General features: G+C 43.3%; 1 protein-coding gene across 2 annotated transcripts in view; it reads right to left on the reverse strand.

Annotated features, from left to right (window-relative positions):
- Positions 1 to 23,034, reverse strand: part of LOC133380258 (core histone macro-H2A.1) — a 70,460-nt gene extending 47,426 nt beyond the window's left edge. Inside the window, exons 1-2 of one of the 2 annotated variants that reach the window (XM_061617179.1) lie at positions 22,791 to 23,034; positions 6,356 to 6,563 (exon numbers count right to left, since the gene is read on the reverse strand). In XM_061617179.1, coding sequence (XP_061473163.1) covers positions 6,356 to 6,527 — 172 coding nt within the window. In that variant the 5' untranslated portion in view covers positions 6,528 to 6,563; positions 22,791 to 23,034. The remainder of the gene's footprint in view (positions 1 to 6,355; positions 6,564 to 22,790) is intronic. The other variant, XM_061617180.1, reaches the window with a different exon arrangement.
- Positions 23,035 to 23,275: the final 241 nt, after the last annotated feature.

Consider the following 23,275-nt stretch of genomic DNA (forward strand, 5'->3'; position numbering starts at 1 on the left):
CTGTACATTACATTACAGGGTAAAAAACAAAGGGCAGTTCAAGAAAGTCTCCAAGTATGTTGTGTGAGCTTCAGTAACACCTTTGATCCATTACATTTTTCAGTAGTCAGCACAACCCACAACATTCAACAGAATCCAGGCTCACAAAATGAAGGAACTGAAATAGCCGCATAGTCAAAACCGTACATGGTGCATGATGGGAGTGGAAGCTGTCAGATGAAGAAGTTTATCAGAAAATTGGAGGATTACAGACAAAAACCTTCATTATAAGGTCATGAGCAACAACTTCTGCAGCCTAATCCTCACAGTACCTTTAATGGAGCTTGAACTGGTACCATCTTCTGAATAAAGGACAGTAAGGAAAAGTAACTTTATTCCTATTTGGAATAAACAAATTAACTTTGATCATGATACATTTTTAAATGAATATGGTCACAAGGGAAATCAGAAAATGCAGATATCCTTTTCTGAGTTCTGCCTTTTGAAAAAAGTGTTAGACAATAATAATAATGTTAAAAAACTAAAAAAACCCACAATAATCTCAGTTCCTTGGAATGGATGTAATTAAAGGCAGAGAATCCATTTTTTCAGTTTTCTTTATAATATCTTCCTTGGGGATAATCTAGTTGGGACTGCAAGCCATGTTTACAAATTCCCATGGTCCCCTGCCCATCAAAAAGAAGGTTTTCATGCTTCATTTTATTCTTTTCTTGCTTAAGATAATTCAGCTCACAGTAGTGAGCAAATCATATATATAATTGGTACCATGTGCTGCTCATTAACTTTACTTGTAATACATCTCAGTTGCTAGTTTTGTTTTTTAAGAACACTCAGTGCAGGGTATTTTATAAAATGCATGAAGTTTAACATCTCAATGTGTGTGTGTGTGTGTGTGTGCGTGCGTGCGTGCGTGTGTGTGTGTGCGCGTGAGCGTGCGTATAAAATCAGGGCTATGCAGTGATTATGATGATACAAGTATTTTTTCTCTCCATAAGAAAAATCAAGTTATGTAAAGAAAAGCATTCAGACATTTACATCAGAATGAAATGCCATCTGAAGAGAAGTACTTAGAAGATCAGAAACAGTCTTTTGGATAACAGGGGAAAATAAAGACAATTGAAGTAATTGGAGGAGCTTCAAAAAAAAGTTGGGGAAGGTTCATGGCTCAGCCATAGAGCATCTGTTTTGCATGCAGAATGTCCCAGGTTCAATCTCCAATGAAGTCTGGGGTGGGAGAGACCCCAGTGTGAAATCGTAGACAGCTGCTATCAATCGGTGTAGACAGTACTGAGCTAGATGGATCAATGGTCTGACTCTGTATAAGGCAGCTTCCTATGTCCTCGATTACCAGTTATTTATTGCCTTAAAAATAGAATTGGTACCTAACCCATCAAATGGGGCTTCACTTCAAACTCTGTAAAAAAAGGTGAGCACAGTGGACACTGCCAGATATGTAGGTCTGGATTGTCGTATATAAGCAATTCAAATGAAGATTTAAGAGTATCAATTTGAACTCCATGGTTTGTACGTTACATAGTAACCATGATTTAGCACTATGTGATGAACCTCCACGAGCCTGAGTTTAACATTATTTTTTGTAAACCTGGTATTAGCAGATTCATTTAAATAACAGACAGATACCAGAGAGAAAGATCCTGATAATAAAAACAGTATATAATCTAGGAGAAATACAGAGGTTTTGTCTTTCTTAGTTCAGGTAAAAGTAAAGGTAAAGGTGTCCCCGCACTTATAGTGCGAGTCGTTTCCGACTCTTAAGGTGACGTCTTGCGATGTTTACTAGGCAGACCGTATAAATGGGGTGGGATTGCCAGTTCCTTCCCTGGCCTTTCTTTACCCCGCAGCATATGCCGGGTACTCATTTTACCAATCACGGATGGATGGAAGGCTGAGTGGACCTCGACCCCTTTTACTGGAGATTTGACTTCCTCCTTCTGTTGGAATCGAACTCCGGCCGTGAGCAGAGCTTCGGCTGCATTACCGCCGCTTACCACTCTAGTACATAAAGGGAGACATACAAACAAAACATACAGGGGAAAAACGTCCTCAGAACTCCCTCATAGCACATGCCACCTCAGTGAAGATTATGCCACTATGCCTGCGTGCTAAGCAACAACTCCCTCCCCCATTGGTCAGCTGGCTTACTGACAACAGAATTACCGTATATTCCGGCGTATAAGACGACTTTTTAACCCCGGAAAATCTTCTCCAAAGTCGGGGGTCGTCTTATACGCCGGGTGCTGAAAAAGAGCGGGAAAATTAAGTAAAAAAAAAAGCTGCAGCAGGAGTGGAAGCAGTCGCAGCCACCGTCCAGAGAGAGCGTCGCAGTCCAGAGAGACCGAATGAGCGTTTATAAACGCTGAACACCCGCCTGCCACTCAAAGGAAGACAAATGCATCAAGAGTATCAGGAACTCCTGCCTCCGCATACAGGAAGTTTCCCTTCTAGGACTATCTAGATGGCGTCTCAGCGTCACCGATAGAACATCGGGGCTCCACCGCGCGCCCCTTACCGCTTCCCCGCGGGCGCCACTCCGGCGTCGCCCTTCAGGCGCAGAGGACCCCGCTGGACGGCCTCGTACTCTGCAGACATCCCTCTTCTCCGGAAGCGAGGGCGAGCGCAGGCCAGCACTTCCGGGGCAGCAGGCTACCCAATAGGAGCTTCAAGCCAGGAGGGGCGGGGCGAGCGGCACCTTCCTTCCCCAGAGGGAAAGGTAGAACAGCTTCCAGCTTCCGTTCCTTCCGGGGTCTTTCGCCGCAGAGGCACTGAAAGTGTAGAGTGATGCCAGCTTCCAGGCTCCGCTTTTCTTTGTGCCCCCCCCAGTCCATATCCTGCTGCCGAAAGATGCCAGACTGGAGGAGCGAGCGGGAGCGGCGGCAGCGGCAGCCCGCCTCCCTCCTCCTCCTGCCAGCCGCAGAGTAGTCCTCTCGCCCGAGGGCGCCCTTTGCTCGTCCTCGAGGCTGCTCCTCCCCCCGCGCGGCTATCCTAAGGACATTTACCTAGGAGAAAACCTCCCTGAATTTATTGGACCTACCTTGGATGCATAGTACCGGACTACTCCTTTATGCACGCCTGAAGGACAGCAGCCTCCCCCCGCCCGTCCTTTCCTACTAAGAAATGGGGGTAAATTATTCTCAGATTGCACCCATAATCTTAAAATATGGGCACAATCCACTTTTATGTCCTTTTGATTGTAATGGGAGAATTAGGCAGGCCCTTGACAGTGCAATCTTATGCATGTTTACTCAGAAGTAAGTCCCATTAAGTTCAGTGTGTGGGGATACTCTCTAATAAATTTGTTTAGGATTGCCTTGCACATCTCTCTTGACCTCAGGATTTACCTTGCAAGCAAGGCATCGGCATAGCTATGTTTCTTTGTTGATCTCTCCCCCCTTTCTTTGTCCGTTTACATATAATAGTTGCTTGAACTGTATCTTTGGAAAAATAAAACCCTATCTTCTATGCTTAGGGGGGAAATACTTTCTGTTTCTGCATTTTTCCCTTAGTTGAGTTGCACACATTTATGTATAAAACGACAGGGCGAGTATATCCCAAACTCTATATTTTAACTGGAAAAGTTGGGGGTCGTCTTATATGCCCAGTCGTCTTATACGCCGGAATATACGGTAACTCTTACGTTATAAGCTGAATGATCCCTGCTGTTGCACTTCCAAACCCTGGTTCATACATAATGGCAAACTGAGATTCACAGTGAAAGGAAAACTAAGTTTGGTGGAAGTCCTCCACCCTAAGGTGCAGGGAGAGGAGAGGGGAGTGGGGAGCATGCAGATCTGATGCTGTGCTCAGTGCTCATGGAGACTTCTCCATATAGTACTAAACCATGGTTTAGCATTATGCGTGAAAGTGACCAATATCACCTTGCTGCTTTTACTACACTAGAGGTGCAATACATTATTGGCAAACATTTCCCTGACACTCTTTGCAGCTGTATTTATTTATGCAGTATTTATTTATATTTATTTCTCACACAGCCAGCCTCATCCCAAGAATTCAGAGTAAAAAGAAAAGGACTTAACAATGTACTTTTATACAGAAAAGACCTATACAGAAAAGCTTAGCAATCTGTTTATACTACATTGCTGTTAATCAAGAAATCCATTACTTCTCTCTTGGGTAACTTCCTTAAAGTGGTCAATCATTTAACTAGTTAGGGGACTATGAGTGTGAATTTCTATGGTTTGTTCAGTATATCTATCATGAGCTTTACCATTGGCTGTTATACATGCGTTAACCATTTGCCAAAAACATTAACCATTTTATTGTTTTATAGATTAGATATAAAGATGTAGATACAGGTATATAAAATTGTTCTATATATAAGCTAGAACACAGGTCAGCTCTCTTTGACTTGGCCATTAAACCCTGTTTTTGTAAACCGCTCAATGAACAATTTACCCTCTTCTAAAGAAGGAACATATACATTGTCTTTGGCAGAGAGATAAAATTTGAAAATAAATAAATTAAAGAGAAACGAGTGAAAACAAATAGCTGCATAGCTACCATATGGAGAGCATCAAGTGTGAATTCACGTATAAGAAATGGCATATGGAATTAGGCTCCTTTTTGATACTTCCAATAAGATCCCTCATGTGTGTGTGTGTGTGTGTGTGTGTGTGTGTGTGTGTTGTGTGTGTGTTGTGTGTGGTGTGTGTGTGTTTGTGTGTGTGTGTGTGTGTGTGTGTGTGTGTGTGTGTGTGTGAACCTGTAGTATATGTGCGATTTGCCACACCTGGGCCTGGGTTTAAACAGCTGGACTGTCAAGGCTCGCAACAAAACAAATGCTTAATGGAATAGACTGCCTTCAAGTCGGTCCCAACTTATGGCGACCCTATGAATAGGGTTTCCATGGTAAGCGGTATTCAGAGGTGGTTTACCATTGCCTTCCTCTGGGGCTGAGAGGCAGCGACTGGCCCAAGGTCACCCAGTGAGCTCTAGCCAATTTGTATTATATTCTTAACATTATTTAAATTGCACACAAAGATAAAAGACCATCAACTTTTATCTCTTAACAAATCCCTTCCCTCTCCTGTCCCCTCAAGAGCTTATGTCTAACGTTTGATGTCTGGATACTTGAACATATTGTAAGCTGGAATCACTTCCCTATTTTTAGCTAGTTCTCTGTTGTCATCCCCTTTTCATGATGGTCCTGCTGCTTGCACTTAACACTAAGTCCTTAAAACAATTTCTTTTCCATTATTAAGGCTACTTGTAGGCTAACTGGAATGCTTCAAGACCCTTAGTTCTGCATGGAACCACTTCACATAGCAGGCCTAACATCTGAAAACTCCTCAGCAATTATCTGTACTCCTCCACTGTGTGTATCACATCTCATGCCAGAACCAGGGAAATGTATTTAGCGGCCTTCACATTGTGGCTCTAATGTTTAAATAGGTTATTACACCTCTCTTTGTTCAATACTTTTCCAGTACCCCTGGCAAAAACATCCAGCAAAACAGAACAGACAAAACACATAAAATCACAATCAAATCTTCTGGGCCCCAGTATTATACAGAGACTGAAAATGTCATGTTCTAATTGCATGTCATCCCAATTTCAGAAAGCTGCTGCTGTGGCTGTTTTGACTGACTGCTCCGCAATCCAACCTACTGCTCAATTATTTACTTGCTTATTTACAACATTTCTAGACCTCCCTTCATCACACATATTTTGATCTCAGGAAGGTTTCCAACAGAGGGCAGTGTCCAATGCTCTCGTCCTGCTAGTGCAAAGATTTATGCTTGTGCAATGGAACTTCGCCCAGTCTCCTTCCCCCGTGGCTGTCCCGCGCCCTCCCCAAATCTGCTCCGGAGGGTTGGGGGAAAACCCAGAACAGATTCAGGGGATGTACATGGGGAGGGGGAGAAGGGGATAATTCTGGTGCACAAGCATAAATCCTGGCACTAATGGAACATGAGACTTGGCATTACTTTGGATACTATTTGTAAGTAATATATTACATCGCCAGTACAGTATATCTATAGGCATTCAACTTACAATCATGAAAGGCTCCGTTAAAAGTCTACTAATCTTACTGGGAATCTGTTATAAACGTAACTTAAAGAAGACAATAGACAATAGCTCAAACCTAGGGTTCAGTACTTCCAAAACAGAGAAATCTGAACTGAGATGTAAGTTCTACAGTTTGAATTTACATGCATTACGAGGTTAGTGCCACTCTAGACTTAATGTGTAACCCAACCACCACTTTTCTATTATAAAAGCATTATCTCCTTTCTTTGCCTCTTCTGCAAATGTTCTTTTGTGTTTGCATTTGATTTCCCTGCAGTTTCTTGGCTCTTGTTCAGGTAAAACTTACCAGTCAGATATTCAAGTACAGCTGCCATATACACTGGAGCACCGACCCCAATTCTGTACTTTGGATGACCTTTCTTAATATAACGCAGCATTCGTCCAACAGGGAATATGACCCCGGCTTTTGCTGAGCGAGAGGTCTTTGTTGATTTTTTCTTCCCACCCCTGCTGGACATTTTCCTTGATGCTGGTCTGGCTCAACAAGCTGGAAACTAGAAACAAAGGGGAAAGGGTACGTTTACAAATCAAGTCTATGACAGCTCCTTTCAAACAGAGAATGTTACCTTCACAGTCTCTGGAAAAGTCACTGACAAAATCAGGCCCACGTTTTTTCAAATGCACTGTACTTCCAACAGTGCCATACATCACATGGAATGCTGCAGCGTTATCTCTGGAGGTAGGATTATTAGAACTGTATCAGTGCTAATAACATATAAAATACAAAGAGATTTCTATGGGCAAGGCTGATCACCCTGAGCAAGTGTCAGAGGAATTTGACACCTGGTGCAGAATTCAGAACCCTGAGAATACCAACATTCATTCTTTGTATTTAATAGTGTCCAAATGCCTCTGTCAGCAGAACAGGGAAGGAAGGTGTTGTTCATGCATTCATTTCCCCCCCCTACAGCCCCTCATTGCCCCACCAAAGTCTGCTCCAGAGGACTGGGGACCCTTTGTTGATGGTGGGAGGTGGCATGAGGAGAGCAAATTGGTGAAAACAGACTCCCTTCCTGTTCCACTGATGGATGCCTCCACTGGATCAAAGAGCAGAGCGGTAGCATTGAATGTAATCCTTAAATAGCAAGTTTCTATGGCCCTCCAGATCTTGCTAGAATACAGCTCCCATCAGCCTTGACCATTGGTCATGCTGGCTGGGGCTGATGAGAAATGAAGTCCAACAGCATCTGGAGGGCCACAGGTTCCCCATCCCCACTTCATGGTTCATAAGAGATCTCTGAAGCCGAAGATGGAGCTGGACAGGATTATCAGCAGTTGGGAGGTAATTCTGTTCTGTGCAAAGCTCTTTGCCTTCCTCCCACCCCATAATTTCCAGAAGCAGAGTCAATTAAGCAAATCAAATATATGTAATATTATTTTTCATAATTATTTCAGAATGCAGGTTATCTTCACACAGACTTTTTTATTTTTTAACAGTGGGCCTATATTTATTTATAATTTTAATATCACCTTTCCTCCAAGGAGCTCAGGGCGGTGTACATAATTCTCTCTCATTTTATCCTCACAACAGGAGTAGCCAACTTGCTGCCCTACAGATATTGTTGAACTATGGTTGCTTTCAGACATGGAGTTTATTGTATTAGTTTAACAGATTCAAATGGCAGCGCTTCTGTCCCGATTTCTAAAATTCCTTTCACACAGCAGTCCCTGTTGCGTTAAGGAACAGTAGATTTTGCGCAACTGTTTTTCACACAGCTGTAATGAACATCTTGTTTTTGTCCCTCACTCATTATACACATGCACACTGTAATTCCCCATTGTGTAGGAGGTCAAAAATCTCATTCCGTTACCATGCAACTCTTCTCCCTTTAGCATCTGACATATATATATATATATATATATATATATATATTTAGTTGTACAGCCACAGGGGAGTGTGTGGGAAATGCTGCTGCTACCCGCACCTATGCCGGAATACCAGTACAATTTTCATCAGGCTAAAAAAAAGCACCTAAAGGGTGGGAATGCACTGCATGCTGGGATACCTGTCATGTGAGTGGCTGCAGCTAGCGAAAAACTCCCATGATTTTCCAGGTTCCCAGCCTTGCAAAAGGATTCTTTCTGGTATCATTTATCATGAAAATTTGTGCTAAACTTGCACTATATTTCACTAGAATTCCAGAAGTAGCTTGTATGTCATGTGAAAGATCAAATATAATGCGCCAAGTATCAGGTAGGAAATTGTGAGAATAACAGAATAAAGTGCAGGGTGAAAGCCACCTAACGCTCCCGTCACCCCTGACTATTGGCCATGATGGCTGGGGCTGATGGATTCAGAGTTCCAACAACATCTGATGGACACTACATTGGCTACTCCTGGGCTAAATGCAGCAACTAAAGATTACCTAATGAGCTTCTTAGCAAAGTGGGGAACTGAAACCAGGTCTCCCTGGTATTACTCTGGTACACTATCCGTTATTTATTTTAAAGCATGTCTAAACTGCTCAGCATTTTAAATACTGAGCATTTATATAGTAAGCAGTATGCAAAACAACATAAACACAATCAAACAGTATCATACAAAGAGTAAAACAGCATTATAAAACCAGGAATTCAGAAATAACAGGGTCCAGTCTTATGGGTCAAGCAGGGCAAGCTGACCCTCTTCTAGCTCTGTCTATTTGGTGTGCATTCATAACGACAAATTAGTTAAAAGCAAAGGACACGTTTGTTTCAATAAAACCTGAAAATCATAAGACTGCCATGGGAAAACCTAACATTGGTTGAACAACTCCTGACTGCTGTTTTGGTGACTAAATTCACAGAGATAGAAAGTACCAAAGGGCTTCCTAGTCTTCTCTGTTCAAACAGCACAACTGCTGAATATGATCCTACATAATACAGACCATAATATGTCCAGCCAAAGGCAGGTTCACTGCAGAAAAGAGCCACTAGCTCCAGATGACTCATATAGCATAGGGTTACATGCTAACAGGAGAAGGGGAGAAGCAACAAAATCCAATTCACTAAACACTGTGATTTTGGAAAAAAATTCTCCCCATCATAGCCATGGGGTTGCCTGTAGTTTAGAAATTGGAACACAGTTTGTATCAAAATGGTGGATGCCTCCAATTGTTATGTATATGTAAGGGGGGGGAAATCAGAAAATCGAATAATAAATTTGGCTTTTGAACAGCACATGTTTATACATATTTACTCAAAAGTATGCATAAGAAGGAGCTCTTTAAAAAATGATTTTTTAAAAAACCACCATTAACAACACAGGCTTCAAAAAACCTTTCTATTTACAATTCACAACTATTCAAATTTACTAGTATAATTACGAAGATGGTGGTAGAGGTATGGCTGTTGGAAGATTGAATAGAAAGTAACACATCTGCTTTGTAGCACTTGGGTCTTTTGTTAAACCTGGCAAAACAAGTTTCATTTTTGTAAATAAATAAATAAATGCTCCCAACAGATAACATTAAATTGTTCAGATTCATAAACTTTCCTTTCAATTGTTTTTAGCTGTAATTCTACAGTACTAGATACAGTAGCAAATACTATGGAGACTGTAACAACCAAGTTCTTGTAAAAACACCACTGAACATGCAAAAATAAACTCTCTAATACATATTTATAAAACATGCCTTGAATCCTGATTCTGTGCCAGCGCTATTCTCAATCATCACCCAGGTTAGGATAGCCTGTTTGGACAAGAATGCTATTTAAGAATTCTATTTAACTGATGATACAAACAGAAATGTTCTGACATTTGTTCCTCCTGATAATAGGTGGATTATCTTGCCTGCTGTACTGACAAGTTATGTCCAAACTGAACATTTTGAGAAAACAGGCAGTAACTATCCAGTAAAAGTCACCCAGTCTGCTGTGGAGTCTAGTTCCAGATGTGTTGGGTTAGCTGTTGTGAGGGAAAGGCAGCTTGCACATGCTCAAAAGTAGTTAGTTTTTCATTAAGACCTCGTTTTAGGTCTAAATCTTGGTCTTGAAAGAAGATTCCAAGGGCTAAACCCAGGTAAGGCTCAATGCAAGATAAGTTCTTAAGGAAGACTTGCATACAAAAGCACTGTTCATTTATCTCTTTGGAAAGGAGAAAGGACTGCAATTACCACCTGGGATTTGGAATTGTGGAATTCATCCCCTGCCAATCACAGTTGTTCCCCTGCAGGAGTTTCATAAACTTCTATCTGACAACTTCCTTCCACAAACATAATTGGACTTGACACCCGTGAATGATAGCCAACCATTGCTTGTTAATTTACCACCATCCACAAACATATTGCTGATAGTTCTGCTGAGTGTCTGTCATTTTTATCTTGTGTTTTTGCAAGTGTATATAGGCATTAAATTAAAATGTTAAAAAAGCTCCATGGAGAGAGGTGGTTTGCAAGCTCAGAAACTGTTGCTCTTTTGGGAGCTGGTGGTTTGGAAAACTAGTCCAAATTCTTAAACCTTTGATTTCCTGTAAGACAAACCTGTAGTGGCTTTTTCCTTCACCCCTATGGAGATAGACAGTTTTATAAACAATGTTTTATAAGCTAAAAGAAACCCCAATGGTATATATTAGCCTGAGCAAAGCTGGCTTGGCACAAAGGGGTGCCTTTTCATAGTATCCCCCAACAAATTCCGCCTTCCCCTCCTTGCAATTATTAAACCATCATGTCTAGATTCTTTCTGCTTGTTCTCTCCATTTGCTGTTTGTCCCCACAGTACACCATTACTCTTCTCTCTCTCTCTCTCTCTCCCTCCCTCCCCACTCTAGCTTGTCTAAATTTCACACTGGGAATCTTTTGTTGACCTCAAATATAAATTTCAGGGTCTGTCAAATCCATTCTTCCCACACTTTTCTTACCCTCAACTCCTCATCTTCCTAAATGAGGAGATGAAACCAAGAGAAACATATATTTTGGAAAAAGGTAAACTAAGGAGAGAGCCAGTGTGGTGTAGCTGGACTACCAGGGTTCAAATCCCCACACAGCCATGAAGCTCACTGGGTGACCTTGGGCCAGTCACTGCCTCTCAGCCTCAGAGGAAGGCAATGGTAAAACCACCTCTGAATACCATTTACCATGAAAACCCTATTCAAAGGGTCGCCATAGGTGGGGATCGACTTGAAGGCAGTCCATTTCCATTTTTTCAAACTAAGGAAATTAACTATTTGACACATCACATTGGTCCAAAGAAACTGACACTGCCCCAGGGGGAAATGGTCATAACAACATCATGTTGAAAAAGATGGAGAGAAATATCAAATATTTATTTCAGAACTGCTTACATTACATTTTTAGGTATACATGTTTGCAAATAGGACACTTCTAAGCAACCATAACTGACAGCAGCTCACTTTAGCATGTAAAATTGGTGCCAAACACAGGTTTGCCTTTATATAATGATGCTCCAGTTGTCGTACCTGCAGTTCTTAGGGTTACTAATCACACACTGCTGGCCTAGGCAAGCCTACTTAAAAGTTAGCCCTGCTGAGTTTAATAGGACTTACTTCCAGGTGCATATAAGACTGCAGTTCTACATTTTCAAAGTAATGTTTGAGGAAAACATTGTAAAGAAAAGTGAAGTAACGATATACAAAGTTTCCCCCACTCTCTATCTTTCCATTCTCTAACTTGAAAAAACAACCTGGCAAAACACAATTTTCCCTATATGGATCTTCGTAGATATATAACTGGCAAGTCTGTATAACCATCTGGCTAATTATGGCTTCTAAAATGGCCCTTAAAAATGTATAAACCACAAAAACCCTGAGGAATAGAGCATTCTAAAACACTTCATGTCAGTTAATGTAACACAAATGGCCAATTAGCTAATAACATTTTACAATGGAATTTCAATCCAGAGTTTTCAATACAATTTTAAAAAAACCATGTCCTTCATAGATGAAAAAAATAAGAGACTAAACATTTGTCAATCACTGGAATAAACCCAGTTATTCAAAATAGTTATATTGTTGAAGTGTTGCAAAATGTTGTCTTTTTATTATTAATATTATTGTTATTTTTTTACTTTTGTTAGTAATTTGCTAATTTATTTAAAGCATCTTTACTCCCATTTTTAACTGAAAAGGTTCCCAGAGAAGCTTACACATGATCTGTTAAAAAAAACACCAGTCCCTGCCCACAAGCTTACAATCAAAAAGACACAACACAAAAGGAAAAGCAGATAGGGAGGGAAGAGGATAACTAGCAAACTCAGGCACTAATCCTTAAAGTTACATTGTAGTTCTTATAATGACCAACTAAAACAGATTCTTACTAAACCACAGTTCTTACTAACAGTTTAAATACACCACAGGTCCCTGAGTTTGAATGTAATTGGGAGCTGAGATTTCTTTGGAAATAGAAAGGGTGCTTCTGATTTCCGCACAGTCACAAAAGAGCAGAGGGAGATTATATTAGCCCAAGGTTTGTGCATAATTGCTCAGGAAGTAGGAAACCATGGTTTCCAGTTATGTCTGAACAGTAGTGTAGTGGTAAATTCAGAAGTGGAATCTCTTTAGTGATGATAAATCCTTCATTCAGACAACTATCATGGGATTTGCAGAATCTGACATATCCATCTGCATCTTTAACTTGAAATACAATGAATTTTCTGGTCTCTCAAATCTTTTAAGAGCACAGGAAAGTGCTTCATGCCAGGCCAAATTATTTGTTCCTCGAGTCCAGTACTGTCATCTCTGACTAGCAGTGTCTCTCTGGGATCTCAAGCAAGGGTCTCCTCCTTTACCAGCTAATTGATCCCTTTGATTGGAAATCGTAAGGATTGAGCATGGAACTTTCTACGTGCACAACATGTGCTTTATCATGTAGCTATGGCCCCCCTTGCCTTACTTTTACTGGGAGCAATAGCTATGAAGGAGGTTTACTGTGTTATTGACCTAGTTTGAAACAACAGAATGTCTGGAAATACAAATGTCAACATCTGAGAGTGACATTAAATTAGTCATTAGCATACAACCAATCATAATAAATCTTCAACACAGCTTGTATGGCTGTGTTTCTCAGTCGCTTTGCCTACTCTTCATTTAATTGTGCATGACTTCCACTTGAAGAAATGATACAGCCTACAAAATATAGCTTCTGTCTGGCTTAACAGATCTTCTGCAAATTGGAAGGGCTTTCTCCCCCCCACCCTGCAGCGCTGCAAATAGCTCCAATTAGTGTTAAAAAGTAACTAGACACATCCACTAAGAAAAAGAACATGTTTTATGTACAGATTACAATTTCCATAAGCAGGTCAATCAGCAAACCTAGGATTACTGCACATTGGAGGGATGCTAATGCATCTCTGTATTATTCACTTTTTTCTTTTTAATCAAGAAGATAAAAAGCTCAACTCTATACACAGGCTGCAGAACAGAGCATTTGGCGCGCACACACACACACACACCCTGGGTAGTGGTGGAAAGCAACTCTCCACCAGAGCAGGAAAGCCTGCTCTGCCCTTTCTACTGGCCCAGCCGCTGCCACTGGTGCAGGTATTCTGGTGCATAGGAAATTGGCAAGGACTGAGTGACGAGAGTGGGACTCCCAGAGACCCTATGCAAAAGCTACTGAAGACCACAGGAACAGCCTCAGGAATGGAGGGTGGTAGAATGGAGGGTGGTGCCGCCCTGGGCTCCGTCTGGGAGGAAGGCCAGGATATAAATTTAACAAATCAATCAATAATAACAGAGAGAGGCTGAAGGGTGGGCAGATCCAAGCAGAATGGCTCTGGTGTTCTTTGTTTTGTTTAGCATTCTGTTACAGCTGTTGAAGTCACAGCTTACATGACAACATCTGTAGCCACAGATAGTATCTGCCTGCTATGCGGTTAAGACATCTCCTGTCGACTCTCAGACGCTCATCTTCACTTTAGTGATTGATAGCCCTCCCCATTCCAAGGGCTTAGGCTGGTAAGAATCTGTTCATTATTCTACCTTGTTCCTTCCTGACCTCTGGCCACCAACCTCACTGCTTCTGGAAGACTTACAAGCTGTGGTTGCTGTGACTGTATGTACTGCGGGCAGGCTGAGCCACTCATTTCACACTGGCTAGGCTAGCATCTGACTAACATTTGGCAAGAGGACCAAGCGAATGCCGAGCTGTAAGAGGGTCAAGGTAATGACAGGCTATTAATAGGCAATCGGACGCTGAGTTGATTTCAGCAGAGCAATTAACATTCATCCTAATGGGCGGGAGGCAGGGGCTTGTCTGGTCTGAGGTAAGTGTACATATGGACAGTAATTGCCTTCCTACACAGATGACCGATTTCACAAGATACACATAATGGCACCAATAGGATGTGCACACCAGATAACAATCTTTGGGGACTGGATATATGCCAAGATGAGCTAGAAAGACATTTGTTATTCTCCCCACCCCCATCACCTTCTCTTCATTACCAGCAGGCACTGTTTAGTTTGCAACCATCAGATGCTATTATTTCAGCCTCACACATTAAAGCTTGTTTTCTATATTTGTCCCACTCTTCCTTCAAGCAGCCCAAGGTGGAGGTCCCCTTTTATCTTCACAACATGATGAGGACAGGACAGTAGCAGCTGATGTAGTGGGGGAGAGCAGCGAAGCCATTCTCCCGCCACTGGCATTGCTGCAGCCTACCTAGATGGCAGTGGGGCAAAAGCAGAAGTCAAGCCTGCACAGATGTTCCAATGAAAGTGCTGACGGGCTCTGCCAGTGTGCCTGAGCAACCTTGACCTCATCACTGGCTTGCGCCATCCCAGCACCCTTCAGGTAAGCTCCAGCACTGCCAGGATTAGGAGGGTGCCTCTGCTCCACCACATCAGATATGAGGTTGGTTAGCGAAAGAGGGTGCCAAGTCACTCAGCATGATTCATGGCTGAGTCCAAATTGGAAGTCAGGTCTCGCAAATTTCAGTACTCTATCTGTGACAGCACATTAACTCCCTCTGCTTCATTCACCTGTGTTTCTCTTACAGTGGTCCACTGCCAAGGCAGCTCCTCTGAGCACTGGCTGCTAAAGCACACATTCCCATAAAAAGAACTGAGAAATGGGGGTGGAGGGGCAATATTCAATGAAACATTTTATTCATCATGCTAAAATAAAACATTCCATAATCCATTTCTTCTTCATTTTTTTAATTTTTCCATTTTTTTTGGAAAAATAAACAAAACAAGTTTTCAGAAAAAAATGGGAAAACCCCGTTTCCCCCCCTAATTTTCTGGTTTTTTCCCCAGACCTTCATATCTGTAGCCATGACTGTCTAAAGTGGAATAAAGGTCTGGTGTGGATGTGGCCAGGGACAGCTTTGGTTTAAATATGGATGGGAGACTACATGTGCCTGCTGTAGAATAAAAAGGTAGGGGAAATGCTGAAAAGCAATGATACTGTTCGCAATGTTTTCCTTTTGGAAAGGAAACGGGCGTCCCGTCTGCCCAGTGCCTACCCACCCAATTTCCTTCCTCCTCCCCTTCCCGCCCGCCCCCCCCCCCAGTTTCTCCTATCCTAAGCATGACTGCACAGGGGTAAATCCCACTGAAGTCAAAAACATGCAAATGATCAAACCTGCCCTCTCCTCCCCCTCCCTCCTATCCCATCCCTCTTGCCTCTTCCCTTGCCCCTCCCTCCCCATCCCCCATCCCCTTCCAATCCTCTCCTTCCCCCTCTTCCTCCTTCCCTTCCCCTCTCCCCTCCCCCTCCCCATGGTCAGTTTTACCTATCTTAAGTATGCAAATGATTAAACCTGCCCTCCCCTCCTCCTTCCATCACCTCCCTTTTGCCCCTTCCCTCCCCCTCCCCTTCCAATCCCCTCCTCCCCCTCCTTCCGCTCCCCTCCCTTCCCCCTCCTTCTCCCCCATGGTCAGTTTCACCTATCCTAACCATGGTTGCATAGGAGTAAACCCCACTGAACTCAATAACCATGCAAATGATCAGACCTGCCTTTCCCCTTCTTTCTCTCTCCTCTCGCTTCCTCTTCTCTTCTTCTTCCCTTCCCTCTTACTTCTTCCTCCTCCCCTGCCCACTCCAGCCCTCCCTCCCTCCCTCTTCTTCTTCCCCCGGATGGTCAGTTTTACTTATCCTAAGAATGATTACATGGGAGTAAATTCCACTGAACTCAATAAGCATGCAAATTATCAAACCTGCCCTCCTCCTCCTCCCCTCCCCTCCTGCCTGCTCCCATCCCCCTGCTCCCCTCTGCCCTTCCTCCCCTCCCCTCCCTCCTCCTGTCCTACCCCTGCCCTTCCTCCTCCTCCCCTCCCCATCCCCTGTGGTCAGTTTCACCTATCCTAAGCATGATTGCAGGGGAGTAAATCCCATTGAACTCAATAAGCATGCAAGTAAACAATCCATTCTCAGCAAACTTGCACAAGATCCCATTTCTTACCTACTGGATTAAAAAGCAGAGAAATTCACTAATAGGCAAAAAAAAGCCACCTTTGTGGATTAAGAACATACCTATAGCCAACAGTTATTTCTATCAAACTTTAAAAAGCAGGGAAATTGGGCAGCTATAGTGAATGTACCAGGGGAGAAGGAGACCTGATCTTCTCTCTGAGATATTGTACTGCCCTACAAATTTGTCAAAATGCAAACACAATTTGGGTTAGTCTTTCACAGTCCAATCCACTTCCTGTGTAGCTTGCAAGAATTTAGTGACATGTGCCTCTGAGCAGATCTCAGAGAGGAGGTCAGATCTCCTGCTCTCCTGGTGCATTCAGTATAGCTGCCCAATTTCCCTGCTTGTTAAAGTTTGATAAAAATATCTGTTGGCTATAAATACATTATTAAACTGCAAGGGGTTTTTTTGCCTATTAGTAAATATTGTTGTTATGTGCCTTCAAGTCAATTACGACTTATGGCGATCCTATGAATCAGCAACCTCCAATAGCATCTGTCATGAACCACCCTGTTCAGATCTTGTAAGTTCAGGTCTGTGGCTTCCTTTATGGAATCAATCTATCTCTTGTTTGGCCTTCCTCTTTTTCTACTCCCTTCTGGTTTTCCCAGCATTATTGTCTTTTCTAGTGAATCACGTCTTCTCATTACGTGTCCATCAGTTTCATCACTGATTTTATTTATTTATTTATTACATTTATACCCCGCCTTTCTTTTCATCATAGAAACCCAAGGCGGCTTACATATGGTTCCCAGGTGGTCTAGCCACTGACCAGACCTGACCCTGCTTAGTTTCAGCAGGAATCATGTGCCTTCAGACTTTTAATTTATCTTTATCTTTATTGCATTGTTGAGTTATGTACAGTTTAAAGAGCATGGTAATTAAGCAGTATATAAATTGTCAAATTAATAAATAACAAGAATTGTCTCTCTCGTACTGTGTTCCACAGTTCCCATGTGCCTCTTGTCACCTACCCACCTCCGCACTCCCAGATCTTCCAGTAAGCATGGAGGTAGCAGGGGCAGCACCAGCAAGGACTGCATGGAATTTTTATACAGCTTTGAACAGGCCAGCCTCTGCTGCATTAATGCATTGGGCTGCATTAGAGGAAATGTGCATGCTGCTCTTTTTTCTCCTTCCTTATTTATGGCTTACACCACAGGGCTACCTTATGGAGACTTCATTATGCAGCTGATCTCTCAGCTTTAGAGATATGGGGTCTGAAAGAAAAGGCCTTACTCCAGAATGACAGCTATGCCTGCATAGTTAAGGCAGAGGGACAGCATTCCTCCACTATAAACCCTGGAACATTCTAATTATTTATTAAAATCAAGACCATTTGCCCCAAGACAAGACCTTTTGTCTCAACTGATTCTCTTAGCACAGATAAATCCATATAAAGAGTCTTCAATACAAAATGGCTGAGTTGGATTCCTGCATTGAGCAGGCAGCTGGACTTGATGGCCTTATAGGACCCTTCCAGCTCTACTCTTCTATGATTCTATGATATCCAGGAGTTTACATTTCCCCCCTCTATATGCAAACATAGTTTGTTTGTGAACATTATTTGTGCACAAAAGGGCTCTTCACAAGAAAAGCTCCCACATGCTCAATGCAGGTGTGAAGTGCAAGAGAGACCACCTCACTAGCCTGACCCGTGACACACCCACTGGCAGCCTCATGTACAGCATTTGTCTGAGTAACAAGTTAGTTAGTTATTCTTTATTTATATCCCGCCACCCTTCCAATACTGGAACTTGCAGCAGTTTCCAGATGAAAGCACATATAATTAAAACATACAGAATCTACATTAAAATGAAATTAAACTACATCCAATATTAAAACCAATCATATTGCTAGGTAAAAAGGAATCAAAACCAATTTAAAAATAGTAAAATTCGGCCTTAGTAGTGGAGTTCCCAGCAGTCCCAACTTTAGCAACCGTCAGTACAAAAAGCTTGTTGGAATAGGAAAGTCTTTGCTTGACGCCAGAAGGACTGCAGGGAGGGGGTCATTCTTATATCCCTAGGAAGACCATTCCACAGCCTAGGGGCCGCCACCGAGAAGGCCCTATCCCACGTCCCCACCAATCGTACTTGAGAGGAGGTGGGTACTGAGAGAAGGGCCTCTCCTGAAGATCTCAGGGCCCGGGCAGGTTCATACAGCGAGATACGGTCTGATAAAAGGACCCTTCAGGTGTGTTGCACATGCAGATGCCACGTGGGTGTTGCCACAGGGTGTTTCAACATCAGGGACGGGCTAGCAGAGGTGATCCTACTTTCTCTTCATGCCTTCACTGAATGCTTGGAAGATTTTCTTGTGAACAGCCCTACAGCTGCCATTTTCTGAACCTGCACTTTCAGTGCCTTGTTAGGAGCTACTCATTTATTGCAGAACCAGATAACAGTTAATTTAGGCAAAAAGTTAATATTTGCATGCTCCCTGACATATTGTGCAAACATGCACAACACGCAAGGAGACTGGGAATGAATGTACCGCTTCCATGGCATGGACATTACGACAGGAACCTTACCTTGCAATTTCCATGCTTTCTGGTAGGTAAGCAAATTGGAAAGTACCTTCTTTTTAACTGAGTGGAGAACCAGATTGGGCCAGTGTGCCAGATCCTTATCTCCCTTACTTTTTGCCAAATTTGATAGGTGGGCAGGCCTCGTGCCATGCAGGACTGGCAAAGAGCTTTGTAGTGTTGTAGATCAGCAGATCTAGAAGTCACCAGTTATCAGCTGATGGACAAGGATTTCAACCCTGCTTTCTGCAGAGACCTACAGGGAACTCAGTTGCACAGGCGATCTAACAGGCCTGAAGTCGCTGCCTATCAGCTCATAGGCAGTGACTTCAACCCTGCTCTCTGCAGGAATAACCTGTGCAACCCAGTACCTCATGGTCTCGATCACACAGCCAATCCAGGCGTGTCTTTACCTGCCCTACACCTGACATGACATCAGGTGTGGGGCAGGCACATGTGGTTTTAAATTAATGTGTTTTGGTTCTAGAATACAAACCTAGCACAAGGCTGCCTTCCTCAGGCTGTCTGCAAACAAAGCACGGCATTAACAGCAATTGCCTATTCCTCCAGACTATGGGGGACCCAACAGAGGAAGCACAGGGAGGTAGAGCCGCACTGTGGTTGGGAGTGAAGCCGGACAGGATGGAGCAGCTGAAGCTAGCAGTGGAGCACAAAGGAAGGACCACAGGAGAATTTGGGCAAGGTTTATTTATTTATTTTATTATTTGATTTATATCCCATCCTTCCTCTCAGCAGGAGCCTAGGTTGAGCAGGGCTCTTCCTTGCAAGAACAAAGGTAAGTTGAAAACATTTTAAGCTTATAGATAAATATAACCATGCATGCAATGTATCATTAAAAAGCCACAAATGAAAGAAGGCCTTGGTGAGGCTCCCAGTATGGAGGGATGCAATTACTGCAATCCATGTAAAATCAGGTTCTTCCCCATCATGACAACTTCACCCCAGGATGCATCCCTGTGCTGTATCTAATCTGCTATGGGCTATTCCACCTGAACATGGATACTGTGGATGGACTTGCAGGCTCGCTCTCTCCCCCTCCCTGCACTGACCCCAGTGTATAAGCATCTGTTGTGCCTGCGTGTGTATGCACCTCTCCTTGGTATCCAGAGCCATGAAGGACAGAGCTGCTGTGCCACCTCACTACCACCATTGAACATATGGAGACCCTCCCAAATGGATGAAGAGGGCTCCTGCCACTTTGCTTTATTCCTTTCAAACACCCCAACTGAGGGATAACCCATGTAGTGCCCTCCCTACATTTTAGATTACAACTCCCCAACAACCCCACCCACCATTGCCAAAGGTCAAGGATGATGTAGTTGGGACGGCACCCACACCCGCCCTAGTCTCTTCCAGACTTGCAGAGTCTCTGTGTGTATGCATTTTAACTGCAATCAGAAATAATTATGCAAACAGAAAACATTTCCCAACTAATTTGGATTAAACAAAATGTTGATATTTTGGTTCCTAGTTACAAGTGCTCGTGTTTTTTTTAGCACTACAGAATTCTACATCCTCTTTACTAATGAAATGGAGGGTCCCATTCATTCTCAAGAATTCTCTTGTGCCACAGAATTTATTTAATAACATTGGAAAGTACACACTAGATTCCTATGACTCTATAAATGTTTGATATATTTTCAAATCAATAGTACATGCATCATTTTGCACTAAAGTTAGGAACCATTGAGCTGTAGTTTCCAGTGTTTAATGTCACTGATTCAAATAGTGTTCTCAGTTACACTAGGGTAAATCTAGGCCACATGTGCATTCAATCTTCAATACTGACAAAGACATTAACTACATGGAAACTGTGAACGCTACTCTCCTACCCAGCTTAGTTTAGAACAAGAAAACAGACTGAGATCTTAGCAAAAACTTCATGAGCAGTCATTTTAAAATATGTCACAAGTATATCAAACTGATTCCTGGGGTTGATGTTTTTTTTAATTCAATCAAGGTTAGTCCAACCAACAACATTTAGAATCGTTTTGTATTTGCTTAAATATATTGCCTCATTCACACTCAGATGTTCTTCCTCTAATTACAGACTTGCCTTTTGGTTTGTTCTTTTGAGTCCCTGAGAAACAGGAGGGGGAAAGCGCATGAACTGTAGCATTCCCTACACACCTGTTGCTAAGTGACAATCTCATCATAATCACAGGCATAAACATTAACACTTTGGTCAGATGGGCAAAATGTGAAATCATGATAAACTTGATACAATCTGAATATGCTCTAAGCACAAAGCTTTATGCAAGTGGATAGATGGAGTCACTTCTCATTTAAGCCAAGGTCACATTTGGGCCCTGACATCTACAAGCACCAAATGGCTGTATATGTCACCCAGCAAGTAAAGTTTAAATATTTCATTGGAAAAATATAACAGGGAAAGAAGCACAGTGAAATTCACAACTTAAATGCAAACATACATTCAAGAAAAGGGATTCAGCTTGCAATCAAGCATCATTCATTTATTCAAGAGCAGTCCTATCAGAGAGTAAGTAAACAGCCTTGCAATGGACTGAGGTCCACAGGATTGGGCCAGTTTAATCAGTATGCGTCTTGAACTGCATTGGGTTTGTTATTTTTTTGTTATTTATTATTGTAGCCTATCCTTTCAAGCCTAAAATGCTTACAGGAGGGGGGTGTAGCTCTGTCCTGGAGCACCTGCTTTTCATACAAATAGTCCCAGGTTCAGTCCCCAGCAACTACAGGTAGGGCTTGGAAAGACCCCTGCCTCAAACCCTGGAGAACTGCTGCCAGTCAGTGTAGACAACACTGAACTAGGTAGACCAATGGCCTAAGTCAACTTCCTATGTTTCTGGCAGCCCTCTGCTGCAGAGAGCAATCACCTCTACCCACACTTCCAGGGCCAGGCCAGATCTTGCAGGCACAACAGTCACGGGCTATGGATAAGATATCCTGCGTGGTGCCCATTCTTGGCCCTGTATTTCTTTCTCTCACTTTCTCTAAGCAGCCTTTGCCCCCGGGGGGGGGAGACGGAAACACCCCTTGAGGTTAAGCCCTTCCCAGTTTACAAACAAGCAACTTTGGCCCGTCTCATGTGAAAGTGAAACGTACCAAATATGTCCTCCGCGGTTTCCCAGTCATTCCGCTTCCAGTCTCTGTACTTTACCTTCTCGTGCCCAATGACACGAAACGACATGATGTGAGGAGTAAAGTGAAATGAGGGGGAAGGGGAAGGGAAAGGGCGGGTTGCTGGGACAGCAGCCTAGTCTCACATTTAACATCAATGTGCAAATGATGGCGTATTCTTGGAATTCAAAGGGCAATATTCCAATCCTAAAATTACATCCCTAGTCCACATGAAATCAAAGGAAGAAATCAAGAAAGCTCCCTGGTAGAGGAGAGAGTTTTATTTCCTGGTTTTCTTAAGAGCACAAGGAAGTCTCTCCGCTCGCCATTAACTCCCTCGGCTCTGTTCCGAGCTCGGATCGAAGGAGATCTTTCCTCCTCTGTATCCGCCACCCCCTCCTGGTAAGTCCCAGATGTCAGAGAACTCGCGCGGTTGATAGTACAGTACCTTCCTGTAATGTTTCAGGGGCTTCACCTGATTGCAAGACACACATACACGCCCACAAGCCAGGTGCTGTTGCCTGCCAAGAGGCCACCTCTAGTGGCTGCAAGCGTTGCACTACGACAGAAAGAGAGTATCCAGCCGATCCCAACCCCACCTTCCAAAAATGATCGGGGAGGGGGGGAGAATCGCATTGTCTACAAAGAATAACCGCAGCGCCCTGCCTGATTTCGCGTAGTGGAGAGTCCCTGGGAAAGGAGCGCGGTGTCAACCACTTACAGTGTAGCTTCCACTGACAGCAGCGGCGGCAGCAGCAATATGTCTCCCTGTGTCTCTCACTCCCCTCTTTGCTCAGTCGCTGTGTGAACTGGAACAAGTAGGCAGTAGGTGTATGAAGTCCCATAATGCACAGCGAAGCGCTCGTCACATCCCCTCCTCTTCAGTGTCTGCCCGGGCATGTATGCACAGCCAGAGCGCGGCGGAGCGTTCAACGCCTCCTCCCCATTCGCCGCCGCCGCCGCCACTGTTGAGAAGAACACAGACGGCCCCTTACTCCGAAGATGTGCCCTTGGCGCCAGATATTCACAAGGAGAAGCCAGTGGCATAGTTCTTGCGTTTGTCACCACCCCCAGCGGCTGTGAGCAACGGAGCAAAGTCAGCCGTTCTCCTCCTTCGCCGGCGCTCCCCTCCCCTAGCTGCAGCCAGGATGGCCATCAGGGGCTGGCACATTTGGCTCGAGCAACTCGGGGGAGCTCAAAGGAGTA

The sequence above is a fragment of the Rhineura floridana genome, chromosome 3 (assembly GCF_030035675.1).
Source record: "Rhineura floridana isolate rRhiFlo1 chromosome 3, rRhiFlo1.hap2, whole genome shotgun sequence".
In the NCBI taxonomy this organism is placed as follows: domain Eukaryota; kingdom Metazoa; phylum Chordata; class Lepidosauria; order Squamata; family Rhineuridae; genus Rhineura; species Rhineura floridana.